This window comes from Perognathus longimembris, chromosome 12, assembly GCF_023159225.1.
Source record: "Perognathus longimembris pacificus isolate PPM17 chromosome 12, ASM2315922v1, whole genome shotgun sequence".
Taxonomy (NCBI): domain Eukaryota; kingdom Metazoa; phylum Chordata; class Mammalia; order Rodentia; family Heteromyidae; genus Perognathus; species Perognathus longimembris.
Genome location: NC_063172.1, coordinates 15,475,938 through 15,489,780, shown reverse-complemented (window position 1 = coordinate 15,489,780; position 13,843 = coordinate 15,475,938). Strand labels below are relative to the sequence as shown.

The following is a 13,843-nucleotide window of genomic DNA, read 5'->3' as shown; positions in this document are numbered from 1 at the left end:
CTCTGAGTCCAAGGCCCAGGACTGGCAAAAAAAAAAACAAAAAACCCATAAAAGAATAAGGGCCATTTGTTTTCTATCTGCTCTAATCTAGTTAATCTGCTCTGTCTGCACTTTTGTATAACTCAAAAAACTATAGAAATTATTTCTAAGCCACCCCAAAGCTGGAAACCCTCCTGTTCCTATTTCCTTTCCTCAACGTGACTCTAACCATACCACATATTGTATCATCACTTTAAGTTATCATCTACAGATAACATACTTTTTGTTGTTGTTGCTGTCGGTCGTGGGGCTTGAACTCAATGCCTGGGTACTGTCCCCAAACTTTTTGTGCTCAAGCTTCTACCACGTTAGACCACAGTGCCACTTCTGGTTTTTGAGTAGTTAACTGGAGATAAAGAGTCTCATGGACTTCCTTTCCCAGGCTGGCTTCAAACTGTAATTCTCAGATCTCAACATCCTGAGTAGCTAGGATTATAGGCGTGAGCCACTGGCACTTGGCTTAGAAAATATACTGTTCAGGTACCACATAAAAAGAACCTGCATACCTGAATTTGTATAATTTAAAAAGAAAAATTTTGGAAGTGGAGCATGAATTAACTGTAAAAAGATCCTGTACCTTTTGTAGAAAATAACTTTGAAAGCTCATAAAGTTGTTTGTTTTCACAATGTTTGGACAAGTTTTACAACAAAACATCCGAGTAAAGAGTGATTTCATCGCTGGTGGTCCTGTCCACGTGCTCACCATTGAATTTGCAATCTGAAAATAATTGGAAAATATTTTCTTCACCACTGTAAATATATTTTTTAAATAAATGAAGTAAGTTGTCTAAAAGCCACTACTATAGCTGTCAGAAATTAACACAACTTGGTCTTCATTACTCATTTCCAAGAAAATAAATTTGCTGTCAAAAAGAATTCTTATATGCATTAATTTTATACAATTTAAATATTTAAAATACCATATTTTCCCCATGTTTTAGGAGGCTCCCATGATTATAAAAGGCATATCCTTCTGAACAGACTTTTTTCTATCCATTTAGGTAAATACATCAGACAGACATCACAAATTTTAAATGAAGTTTTTCAATCAACCCAAGTGAAAACTAAGCCAAATATAGTATACTTAAGATTCTTAAGGATGTTTTATATAGCCAGTCCTTAAAGTGCATGCCTGAAATCCCAATACATGGGAGGCTGAGAGGAGAACTTAAGTTGGAAAAAATTTTAAATTACAGGGCTGGGGATATGGCCTAGTGGCAAGAGAGCTTGCCTCGTATCCATGAGGCCCTGGGTTCAATTCCCCAGCACCACATATACAGAAAACAGCCAGAAGTGACACTGTGGTTCAAGTGGCAGAGTGCTAGCCTTGAGCAAAAGGAAGCCAGGGACAGTGCTCAGGCCATGAGTCCAAGGCCCAGGACTGGCCAAAAAAAAAAAATTTAATTACAATGAATTTATTTTCAGAGACTTTGTATAAAATAAATAATGATGTTGGCCACATACCTTTGCAAGACAAAAGCAAGCTGACATTCTCACTCGGTAGAAACACTGCTCTTGCTCTAAGATGTCAGTGAGTGCAAGGCGGGAAGCAGGTGTAGGAAACTTCTCCAAGGCCAAGATGGATTCCTGTTGTGCAACAACATCCCTTTCATAGCGAAGTTGATATTGCCACATAAAATCGGATTGCTCGAACTCTACCTTCCTCAGAACTGACATATCTGGATCTATTCTTATCCACAGCAAAGGGGAATCCGCACTAAAAGAAAATACAATTTCTTGATTTTAATACTTAAATCTCTTTTAGGAAGTAGTTAAATAATCAGATTCACCTGCACACAGTATTCAAGATTAGAGTTCTACTGGTGTGTGTGCGTGCACTGGCGCATGCCAGTCCTTGGGTTTGTGACTAATAAGTGAAAGGATTTATTTATTTAGCACACTTACTACTTTTAAAAATACTAACCTCATGATTACCTTTCAGAAAAGCAAGGCCTGTTTGAGACATTTCAAAGGCCTATCATCATGTACTTCTCAAGAAGTGCTTGAGAAAAAAAATCAAGTCTATGTCAATGTTTTCATCAAAAGAGTACCATCTGTAATACTAATTCAATTCAACAAACACCACTGTGTGTTGACTATTGACAAGGTACTTGCTATGGAAAAAGTTACAACAGTATTGATCTGGTAGGCCAAGTAGACATAACCTGTACGTAAATAATGGTGAGTTTGCTGTCCAAGTTAGCACATACGTACACATTTCATAAAAAGCATGCAGACACAGGATGGACAAATTACAAAGTTTGTAAAATATTCTATTTAAAAATGCAGCACTGTCAATCAACAAATATTACCATATAAAGTTTAGAATAGTGTTTTGTAAACTGGGTTTTGAAAACAGAAGGACCCTTAACTTGCCCTCCAAGCTGTTTCAAAACCAGTGAATATTAACTGATCACTATCACCTGGAGTCACTACGAATACAAACAGGCCCCACAGTGTACTGAATCAGAAACTGCATTTTAAGATCGCAAATGATTCCCGTGCATTTCACAGTGTGAGACACCTGTGAGAGGCCATCATCACAAAAAAGCAGCCTAATTGAAGCCATGCCCATTTCCACAATTAATACTGTATCATCCTCCTAATTTCACCTCATCCAGTCTAGTTGACTTTTAGATTTTGAAAAGGTTAAGATCTTTTTTAAAATTTATTTCTAACAAAGGTTCTACTGACTTTCAAAAGCTTTAGGGCCAGGTATCATAGTGTATACCTGTAATACCAGAACTTGGGAGGCTAAGACAGGAGACTCAAAAGTTCATGGCCAATCTAAGCTATACACTGAGACCTTGACTCAAAAACTAGCTAAAATGAAAAGTTTTTAAAGCATTCATTTTGAGGATAATTACATACTTTTAATTAACTTACTCCATTGCAGAAAGATCCATGTCAACTTCTTCTCCATTCATCAGTGGGATTTTTTTCTTCTTATTCCTGGATTTAAGGGAAAGTTTGAAAATTGAGATTTCCAAATCTGAACGGAAATAAAGAAATGATCTTAAAGTTCAAAAAAATGATTTTAAACAACATATATCCTACAGAAGAATGATTATGAAAAGTAATGGAATTTAAAAACAAAAAAAAATTGTTTATTTTGAAGATAGAGTAAATGAAGTAAATCTAGAAATATTTTCCTAATAAAAGTTTAGTGAAAAGCAGAACTATATAATTAAATTATAATTTTAAAAAGTATATTCCCAAGAACTAGCAGGCACAGTGTTAGGGAAAAAAGTTCTATCAATAAAGAAATCTTTTCTAACAAATGGAATTATAACCAGCTGAAAATGAGATAGAAGTAATTCCAGATCAAACTGTGTTGCATGCACAAAGGCTCCTTCACAGACTTTACAAAAAACAAAAGCAACTGTCATCATGTTAATTATTCCTATATCATGAAACCTAAAGATGACACACAAAAAACTGGGGAAAAACAAATCTAAGAAAAATGAACAAGGGCTGGGAATATGTCCTAGTGGCAAGAGTGCTTGCCTCATATACATGAAGCCCTGGGTTCTATTCCCCAGCACCTGATAACTAGTAATGTAAACATTTTTCGTATCTATTGGCCATTGTAGTATTTCTTTTGAGAAATGTCTACTTAGGTCTATTGCCCATTTCCTCTTGGGTTAAAATGGCTATTACCAAAAAGACAAAAGGTATCAAGTGTTGGAGAAGACATGAAAAAGAGGGAAGCCCTGCAGTGTTGGTGAGATCGTAAATGAGTAGTCATTATAAAATAACATAGAGGTTCCTCAAAAACACTAGAAACAGAGGTACCTTATGATCTAGCAATTCTACTGGTGGTATGTATATGTATATATATATATATATTTTCCCCCCTTTGGATATATGTACATATATCCAAACGATATATATCCAAATGATATATATATAGCTATATATATATGAGATATATCTCTATTCCCATTTTTATTTTATCAGTATTCACAATAGCCACGAAGTGAAAACATCTATTGTCTGATGGATGGGTACAAAAAATGCAGTATATATACTTTGCAATTATAAAAAAGGAATGAGGCTGGGAATATAGCCTACTGGTAAGAGTAGCCTTGTACACATGAAGCCCTTGGTTCAATTCCCCAGCACCACATATGTAGAAAACGGCCAGAAGTGATGTTATGGCTCAAGTGACAGAGTGCTAGCCTTGAGCAAAAAGAAGCCAGGGACAGTGCTCGGACCCTGAGTCCAAGCTCCAGGACTGGCCAAAAAAAAAAAAAAAAAAAGAATAAAAAAGGAATGAAATCCCATTATTTGCAACACTATAGGACAGAAGTGAAGACCATTGTGTTAAATAAACTAAGCATACAAGGACAAGTACCTCATGATCTCATTTTTATGTGTAACAAAAATGTTGATCTCACAGACATGGAAAATAGAATATTATCAGAAGCTGGGGAGAACAGGGGAAAAAAAGAAGAGGAGGAAAAACTGGTCATTAACTTGTAGACAGACAGGAGAAAGTAGTGCTGATTGCTAATGTACAATAGGGAGACTAACAATTCTGTGCTGTTTATTTCAAAAAGTCAGAATAAAAATTATTCTAAACTTTTTGTTGTTGTTGTTGGCCATGGGGCTGAAATCAGGGCCTGGGAGCTGTCCCTTGAGCTCTTTCACTCAAGGCTAGCACACTACCACTTTGAGATACAGTGCTACTTCTAATTTTCTGGTGGTTAGTTGGAGATAAGTCTTATAAACTTTCCTGCCTGGGCTGGCTTTAAACTGCAATCCTTCGATCTCGGCCTCCTGAGTAGCTAGGATTATAGGCGTGAGCTACCAGTGCCCAGCTTTCCAAGTATTTTTATAAAGAAATAACTTGTATTTGAAAAAGTACGTATGCAAAACCCGATTTAAACATTATACAATGTATTTATAGAAAAAAAAATTTCTTTTTTTTTTCAAATGAGACATACTTCATTGGTTGGAGCCAGGAATACTCAAGCAAGAGGGACATAAAAGCTGGAGTAAGGCAAATTCTCAATAAACTCAAAATATTATATTCAGCTATAGTAAAAATGAGTATTTTGTCAAGAATTACACAATGCATAGATGAGTTCTGAAAGCACAAAATTTACTTACTGGCAATAAAACTTCTAAAAAATGTTTTGGGGGCAAGGTATTAATCAAGTGCTTAAGATGCAAGTACCTTTAATACCATATTTAGTTATTTGCTTTGTCATTTTTTTCAGTATTACCTGTAGATATTAATCTAACAAGACTAATCAAGTAAGTGAGTTGGCTTAAATATTTCCCTAGCTCCAAAGACTGAAACTTTCATTCCCTTGTCCATTTTTTCCTCTTTTCCCACAAAAGGAGGACCTCAAAACTCAATTTTAAAAATCAGCTATTAGAGGGACAAGGCAACAAACAGTACAAGAAATGTATCCAATGCCCAACGTATGATACTGTAACCTCTCTGTACATCAGTTTGATAATAAAAATTTGAGAAAAAAAATCAGCTATTAGCCATCAAGATGAAAATGTCATAAAGATAGAATGAAAACAAAGCATGTTTGGTAATGTTACCTTGAAGTAAAATAGTAAGAAAAAGGATACCAAATGTTTTACCTAAAAAACTTGGTGCACAACAGGATTTTTATGCTAATATATTTTTGTTTGGTTTTGTTTTTGTTGCCAGTCCTGGGGCTTGAACTCGGCCTGAGCACTGTCCCTGGCTTCTTTTTGCTCAAGGCTAGCACTGCCACTTGAGCCAAAGCTCCACTTCTGGCTGTTTTCTATATATGCGGTGCTGAGGAATCAAACCCAGGGCTTCATGTAAACAAGGCAAGCACTTTACCACTACACCATATTCCCAGCTCTATGCTAATATTTTTATTTGAAGTTCAAGAACCAGTTTATAGTTATGACTACCTACCTTCTGCTTTTTGAATGGCAGGGGATATCATGTTTAAGGCTGTTCTCTTCAATTTGAAGTGTATGATTGAAAGATCCATCTAACTCCTGTACTGTCACTTTAAGTGGTCCCTTTAAACAACAAAAAATATGTTCAAAGATAGTACTAGATACATACCACTGTGTACTTACATGCACAGACATATACATATATGTATTTATATATGCATATTTAAAATAGATATAAAATAAGACTAAACATAATGGGTATCTTCTGGTAGTTAATAAAGGGGAATTGAATAATCTAAGTCGCTTGAAATTTTCATCTGTAGCCCTTCTCTTTATTTACATATGGTACTTTCTGATTATCGTTTACAAAGAAACCTCTTTATGAATCTGCTAATCAGCAATCCCATCTTAAGTTCTTTCTACAACGAAAGTGGAGATAGTGGGGCAAAAGAACCTCTTGTAGAAAAGTAATACTTACCACGTATTTCTGAGTTCCAGGAGATGTATAATCTTGTTTTATTTCCAGTTCTAAGACATTTCGTTTTCTATTAAATGCAAAACTTCCATAAAATTTTACTACTCCACTCTGGTCTCTGAGAAAACAATGGTAAAGGAAATTTGACACACTGAAAGGAATATGTACTAAAAGAAGACTATCCATTCTGGTATGAATAATTTTCAAATGTATTTCCACTAGATCAAAGCTTCAAAACATACTTTATAATACTCCAGGTGGTGAAGTATTCAAAATTCTTGTGCATAATGTTTCCCCAGATTTAAACAAAATTTCTGACACACGGAGAAATTTGTGTTTGGAAAGCAAAACCACTCTACTGGATTATTAATATAACAGTGCTTTGAAATGAAAAAAGCAAAAATTGCAAAATTCCAAAGTACTACTTAATTTGTGCCAACCTTTAACCACATCTGAAAGTCAGGAGACCATTTCTATTACAAGTTATGCTACAGGCATGTCTGTAAGATTGTTTACCTCATTTAGCTTCAAACTTGCATCTTTCACTCACTTAAGAAAAAGTGCTCCAAAACATGCCCACGTTTACAAAAATAAACAATGTGTATGTACCTTATCTAAATGGTCAGCAGGAGCTTAAAAGCACATGATTCACAGCTCATTTATCTTCAGTATTTTTTAGAAATATCAACGAGTTATAGTCCCTTTACCCCACACCTCATTCCTCTTCTTCCACCTTCCCCACTTCACTAGAAAGGATACACCCATTGCTTTATTAAGGGCTGAATGTCTTTGCCAGAGACATTTGATATGGATTTCAAAAATCCAGATGTGGAAACCAACATCTGGCTCCACATATGAGACTGGAACTTCTGAGATGAAGCAGTACTAGCCAGACTTAGCAGTTTGTTGAAAACCTTTAAAAATAAAAGTATCATTTATTTAGTTTATATTCATACTGCACTACAATTTTGTCATATCAATTATAGAGGACAAAAATTTTCATAACATTATATAAGGTTGTTCTGGTTTAGTTACATGTAACAGAAATATGAAACATTCCATCTGCCAAAATATGAATGTTCTTCACGTAAACATTATCAAATGTTAATAACATACTGGCCAAAGAATACTATTAAGAAAAAAACAGTACACCAACATATATAAATTATTATGTTATGAGTTTTATGCAGACACTAAAAATTAACACTTATTAGGAGCCCAATACTCCTTGATCTTAGAATGCAATAAATCTTGTAGTCTTTTTCCTACTTAAAAGAAAGGAATGGATGAGCATCCACCCAGAACATCACAAGCCAGGATCCCGTAAAGACACTTGCACATCCATGCTCATTGCTGCACTATTCACAGTACCCAAGTAGAAACAGCCCAGATGCCCTACAACAGAGTGGATCAAGAAAACGTGGTACATATACACAATGAAATTTTACACAATCATTGTAATATACTGTCAATTGCTGGGAAATATCTGGACCTAGAACTCATGTTAAGTTAAGTAAGGCAGGCTCAGAGACAAAAAGCACACAGGGTTTCTGTAGAAAAGCTAGATCTAAAATACAACTGTGCATGATAGCATATACAGGGCTCAAAGTATTTATATACCAACAGACTGACTAAAGAAAAGTATACTCAGGGGAAGAATCCAAGGGCATAAAGCCTCTAAACAACTAATGCACCGTTTATCAAAATGAATACCAGGAAGTATAAACATGTTATGGGAGACAGGCAAAGGGGTTACAGGAACAGAGAGAGGATGGGCAAATGTAGTCATTACTGAATGTATATTATGTAAAAAAATGAACTACGTAACTTGAGGGTGTGGACAGGAGAGGAAAATGGGGGAGAAGAATTAGGAAATGGTGACACTGACCAGAAGCACTGTACTCATGATCTGACTTTGGAATGAAAACCCCTTTGTACAACTATATAATAATAATAATAATGTTTTTAACATGATAGAGGAGAATACAAGGAGTGAGTACATTAGTAACAGAATGCTTGTCTAGGATGCATGAGTACCTTGGCTCAATCACCAACACTGTAAAAAATAAGTACATAAATGATCATACTCATTAAGATTGGGCACATATAGATTATGCCTGTAATTCTAGCTACTAAGGAAGATGATATCTGAAGATCAAAGCTCGAAGTCAGCCAGGCAGGAAAGTCCACCAGACTCTTATCTCCAATTAACCATCAAATAGCCCAAAACAGAGCTGTGGCTCAAGTGGCAGGATACTAACCTTGAGCAAAAAACTCAGGAAGAGGACCCAGGCCTTGAGTTCAAGCCCCAGGATTGGCGCTAATGCGCATGTGCACACACATACACACCCCACTCATTAGCATGTATGCCATTATAAAAAGTAGAGTATTTTATGGACTTTCTCATTTTAAAAATTACCTGTTTTCTAACCTAAAGGTAACATGAAAGACAAAAGGATGAAAAAGCTTAACTTTAGGATAAACTTAAAGTGCTGTTTAATTTTTATAATTTGGGGAGCCTTATTAGGACTTAGAGCCTCATATTTCCCTGCTCAGCAAGTATTTTACAACTTGAGACAAGTTCCCAGCACTTCTGTGTGTGCTTTAGTTGTTTTTCTGATAGGATCTTCAATCTCTGCCACTTCTACATTGCCTCCCTCCATGCTGAACATGTACCACCACACCCAGTTTGCTGTTTAGATGGGGATTCCACTACTTTTTGCCTGGACTGGCCTCCAAATGCAATCCTCCCATTTTCTGCCTCGTGAGCAGGAGGGATCACAGTGTAAGCCACTGTACCCAGCCAAAAATGCTTTTTAAAAGAATGAAATTAGTTACAATTGCTTGGACCTAATAAGGCTGTCAATGGAAAAACTAGCTGAACATTAATAATGCACTTGTCTGGTTTTTACTGTCGTATCTCCTGCACTGAAACTTCTTACACTAAAACTTGTTTAGAAATATGGTGAAATTTAGCAATATCAAAAATAAACATCATTTAAATTCATTGAGTCTTATTTTTTAAAACATTTCAAAATAGAATCTCATACCTAACCTGTATGACAGAACATAAAATCATATAAGTAAATAGGTCTTGTTTTCATTCTCACATTCTAGTTTGATCTTCCTAATAATAAGGTGCTATGCAGGTCAGGTACAGTTCCCATTCTGTACGTGGGGAAAGAAATTCAATGGACAAACAGAACTACCATCCAGATTCCCATTCTGCAGCACGGTATCTGAAGTACACACATACCGATCCTCCTTCACTTTTAACACTTACCTGTAGCATAAACTCCATACTAATCCTATTTTCAATCAATCTCATCACAAGGTGAGCTTTGCACTGAAACATAGTGTAATATTCCCAGGAGAGAGTATGCGGGTGCTTTATCGAAAAGTGAAGGTGGGATGCTGGACTTTAAAAGAAAAAAAGAAAAGATTTACTTAACGTAACAAATTTGACTATTAACACATTTCGAGATATCCTATTTTTTTTAAATCGTAGTGAGAATACATAACCAGTTTCCTTACTAGTAATAAATATCTAAAATGAACTTAATAAAAGTTGTATTGCTGAAAAGAAACACATACTAAGGCTTGAACTTGCCTGGGTGCTGTCCCTGAGTGTTTTTTTTTTTTTTTTTTTTTTTTGGCCAGTCCTGGGCCTTGGACTCAGGGCCTGAGCACTGTCCCTGGCTTCTTCCCGCTCAAGGCTAGCACTCTGCCACTTGAGCCACAGCGCCGCTTCTGGCCGTTTTCTGTATATGTGGTGCTGGGGAATCGAACCTAGGGCCTCGTGTATCCGAGGCAGGCACTCTTGCCGCTAGGCTATATCCCCAGCCCTCCCTGAGTGTTTTTGCTCAAGGTTCACACTCTACCACTTGAGACCCAGCTCTACTTCAGGTTGTTTGAAGATAAGAATCTCATGGACTTCCCTGTCTAGGCTGGCTTTGAACTGCAAACCTAGGATCTCAGCCTCCTAATTAGCTAGAATAACTGGTGTGAGTCACCAGTGCTCAGCTATGCCTCAATATTTTTGCATAGTACTGTTCCTTCTTTGGCCTGTGTCAGTGTTAAGAAACATCACACATGTGCTCCTATAAAAACAAGGTTTCTAATATCATCGGAAAAACAAACGTACTTATCCTTTTCTTTTCCTCCACCAAATATAGGATGTAGTAAAACTCCCCCAGTTTTCAGTTCATATGCCACTATTTTATCTAGTTCCTAAAAGATACAAAAACAGAAGTCAGTGAACACTTTTCCTCACAACAAATTTTAGAAGTAAATTATAAATTATCATTCCTGGAATCAAAATGTAATTTTAATGTAGAGGATTCAGAGAAACAAACTACACAAGTTGCCTGGATGATAAGTACCAGTCTTCTCAACTTTTCAATTTCAGGAAAGACTAGCAGCCTAGCAATGTTTTCTCTTCCCAACCTCTCTGACCTGTCTTCCAACCTGATTTCTTCTTAGTACTTTACTTTTGGAGACTGAACTAACAGAAATGAGATCAGAAACCCATCACTTTAAAACTTCTCAAGTCTTCTGTAATACGACATACATGGATGCTTAAATGAAAGTTTTAAGGGAAAAAAAAGACACTACAACTGTGCTGGAAACTCAAAACTAGCCTCAATAATACAGGAAAGTTATAGACAGTATATGAAGTGGTTACAATTATTACAATGTCTGATACAGTTTATGAGCTTTGATTTTTTTTCCTTTAGAAATGAAGAATGGGTGCTAATTACTCCAGATGTGCCAATCCTTTTATCATCCTAGGTGCTTGAGGTCTTTTTTTGTTGTTGTTTTAAGAAAATAGAATCATTTATTTAAACAAATATATAGCAGAGAAAGAGAACCTGGCATAGATATGCCACCAGGAAGACAACATTTTTAGTCCCTCTGTGTCATATTTTTGATAGGATGGTTTCAGTTTAGGATTTCTGTGTCTAAGAAAAGCAGTCTTTTAAAAAGCTTGAGGTCTTTAATAAGTAACTTTTTACTGGGTGCTTTGTGGCTCCTATCTGTAATCCTAGCTCCCAGGAGGCTGAGATCTGAGGATCATGGTTCAAAGTCAGCCCAGGCAGGAAAATCCATTAGACTCTTACCTAATTAACCACCAGAAGGAACAAAAAAATCAGAAGTGGTGCTGTGACTCAAAGTGGTAGTACAGTAGCCTTAAGCAAAAAGAGCTCAGAGACAGTGCCTAGGCCTTGAGTTCAAGCCCCAGGAGGACAAACAAATTTGTTTTGTAAAGGCAGTAAAGCTAGACATAAAGTAACATATATATGACCAGAATGGAATACTAAGTAACTCAATTAAATTTTGATCAAATCTTTGAAAAATATGAAAAAGGTATGACAGTGATAAAAAACAGATGCATTAAAAGGCTACTTAGTATCTAATAAAGTTCACAAACTATAAGAAGTACTTAAATTACTTTTTACTGAGAAAATCCTGAGGCCTATAAAATGACTAAAAGCAATTGTCTAAAACTGCGTATACAGCCCTCACTTTGCATTTGTGTCTTTATCTGAGTCATCCTCTCTTGCGATCACCTTGGGCCTAGGAAGGACAAGATTTAGGTGGAAAAGCATCTTGTAACAAAAGGCAAACTGCCCCTCAGATAGGTAATGAATGCCTTATCAAAGGCTAAACTGTCCAAAAGTTTAAGACAAACCACCTGCCAGGCAACAAAGACAGGAGTTTACCCCTACTCACACTGACCTCCTTCAGAAATTGACTGGGGTAATGGTGAACAAGGCCACAGCAGTCTAGGACTGTTTAATCACGCATACCTCTACCCCCCCAACCCCAAGTTTCCTATCATTTTAAGCTAAAATTCAGGACAGTACTCTGAAGATGACTGAAGACAGGTGAAATACTCTTCCCAGTAACAAGCATGACATAATTAATCTCTTTACTTTGCCCTTCATTATGGTGTATGGAGGCAACACGTGGAACTCCTGGAGTTTAGGCCTATTTTGAAAATTCTGGTTTCATTATGTACAAAGCATCATGTATATTATGTGTGTAGAAATATACAATGTGTCACAATCTCTGCCTGTGAGGTAGACACTTTTCCAAGATGAGACTTGGAGAGATCAACTGACCACAAAGCTACACTAACTTAGGAAACGGTATAAATCACCCCCATGAGAAGCTGGGATGCATCTAACGACCAACTTGGGATTTATGGTTGAAATATTTGCTATGTGGAGTGACACTGTCCAAAAGAAATGTACTCATTACCTGACTTATGAAATGGTAACTCAAATATTCATCTGTATATCACCTTTATAATAACAATAAAGACTATTTTAAGTTGTCTTCCTTAGGGAAAGGCAGTCTTCAAGAGCTAATGGTGACAGATCATTAGTTCTCAGTAAAGTGATTCTCATTTTGCTAGGAAAAAAATCAGCTGTTTTCAGTAACACTTTAAAATTATTTTACAATTATTCAAAATAATGGATAGGATGACGTGGGAATCAGGAAAGTACTCTAACATAGTTGTCTGATTTATAAGTAAATAAAGGATCCAACCCAGTTGTTATTACCTCCTTAATCCAATGGCGGTACTCATTAACACCAAAAGTTTTTTTCATCCAAAGTCCATAAATATAGCCTGAAATTCCTTTCAGCACCCATTCATCAGACCTAAGCAAAAACATCAAAATAAACTTTTTTAAATTATAAGAACTCTTTACATGAGGTTAACAAAAATAGTACAGTTGGGGCTGGGAATATGGCCTAGTGGCAAGAGTGCTTGCCTCATATATATGAAGCCCTGGGTTCGATTCTCTGGCACCATATATATAGAAAATGGCCAGAAGGGGCGCTGTGGCTCAATTGGTAGAGTGCTAGCCTTGAGCAAAAAAGAAGCCAGGGACAGTGCTCAGGCCCTGAGTCCAAGGCCCAGGACTGGTAAAAAAAAAAAAAAAATAGTACAGTTAAGTATAGTGTGCACTTCCCTGACTTCTTAAAAAAAATGTTATTAACAAATTATTAAGTTTCCCAAATTCCTCTGGCTGAGCTGCCATTCAGAATGCCTTCTTTATATCTGGCTATACCTTAATTACAAGACAACTTTATGGCTGGGGCAATGTAATTCAGTGGAAGAGCATTTGCCTTGCATGAACAAAGCCAGTATAGGAAAAAGAAAAAAAAAAAAAAAGCTTCATAAGTCCTATTTCAAGTACAATTTAGCAATGTACTTGTATTCTATTCTAACAGTGAAACTTTCCTGCTCAATTCTGCTCACACTACCTGCTTCTAGGGAAGGACTTGGCCACAACCATGATAGCACTGCTCAATGTAGAACTTCATGTTCTACTAATGCCAATTGTACACATAACTTCAATAATACTCTAAAATTTAATGGTAAAATGATTTATTTTTTTTGTTTCACCAGAAGGTAAT

The 13,843-nt window shown here is 36.3% G+C and overlaps 1 protein-coding gene across 1 annotated transcript in view; it reads right to left on the bottom strand.

Annotated features, from left to right (window-relative positions):
* The window catches only part of Taf2 (TATA-box binding protein associated factor 2), a 61,092-nt gene that overhangs the window by 34,677 nt on the left and 12,572 nt on the right, over positions 1-13,843 (bottom strand). Inside the window, exons 9-17 of the mRNA XM_048358602.1 lie at positions 12,982-13,081; positions 10,557-10,642; positions 9,696-9,831; positions 7,172-7,326; positions 6,416-6,530; positions 5,951-6,060; positions 2,926-2,991; positions 1,504-1,756; positions 617-757 (exon numbers count right to left, since the gene is read on the bottom strand). Of these exons, the coding sequence (XP_048214559.1) occupies positions 617-757; positions 1,504-1,756; positions 2,926-2,991; positions 5,951-6,060; positions 6,416-6,530; positions 7,172-7,326; positions 9,696-9,831; positions 10,557-10,642; positions 12,982-13,081 (1,162 nt within the window). The remainder of the gene's footprint in view (positions 1-616; positions 758-1,503; positions 1,757-2,925; positions 2,992-5,950; positions 6,061-6,415; positions 6,531-7,171; positions 7,327-9,695; positions 9,832-10,556; positions 10,643-12,981; positions 13,082-13,843) is intronic.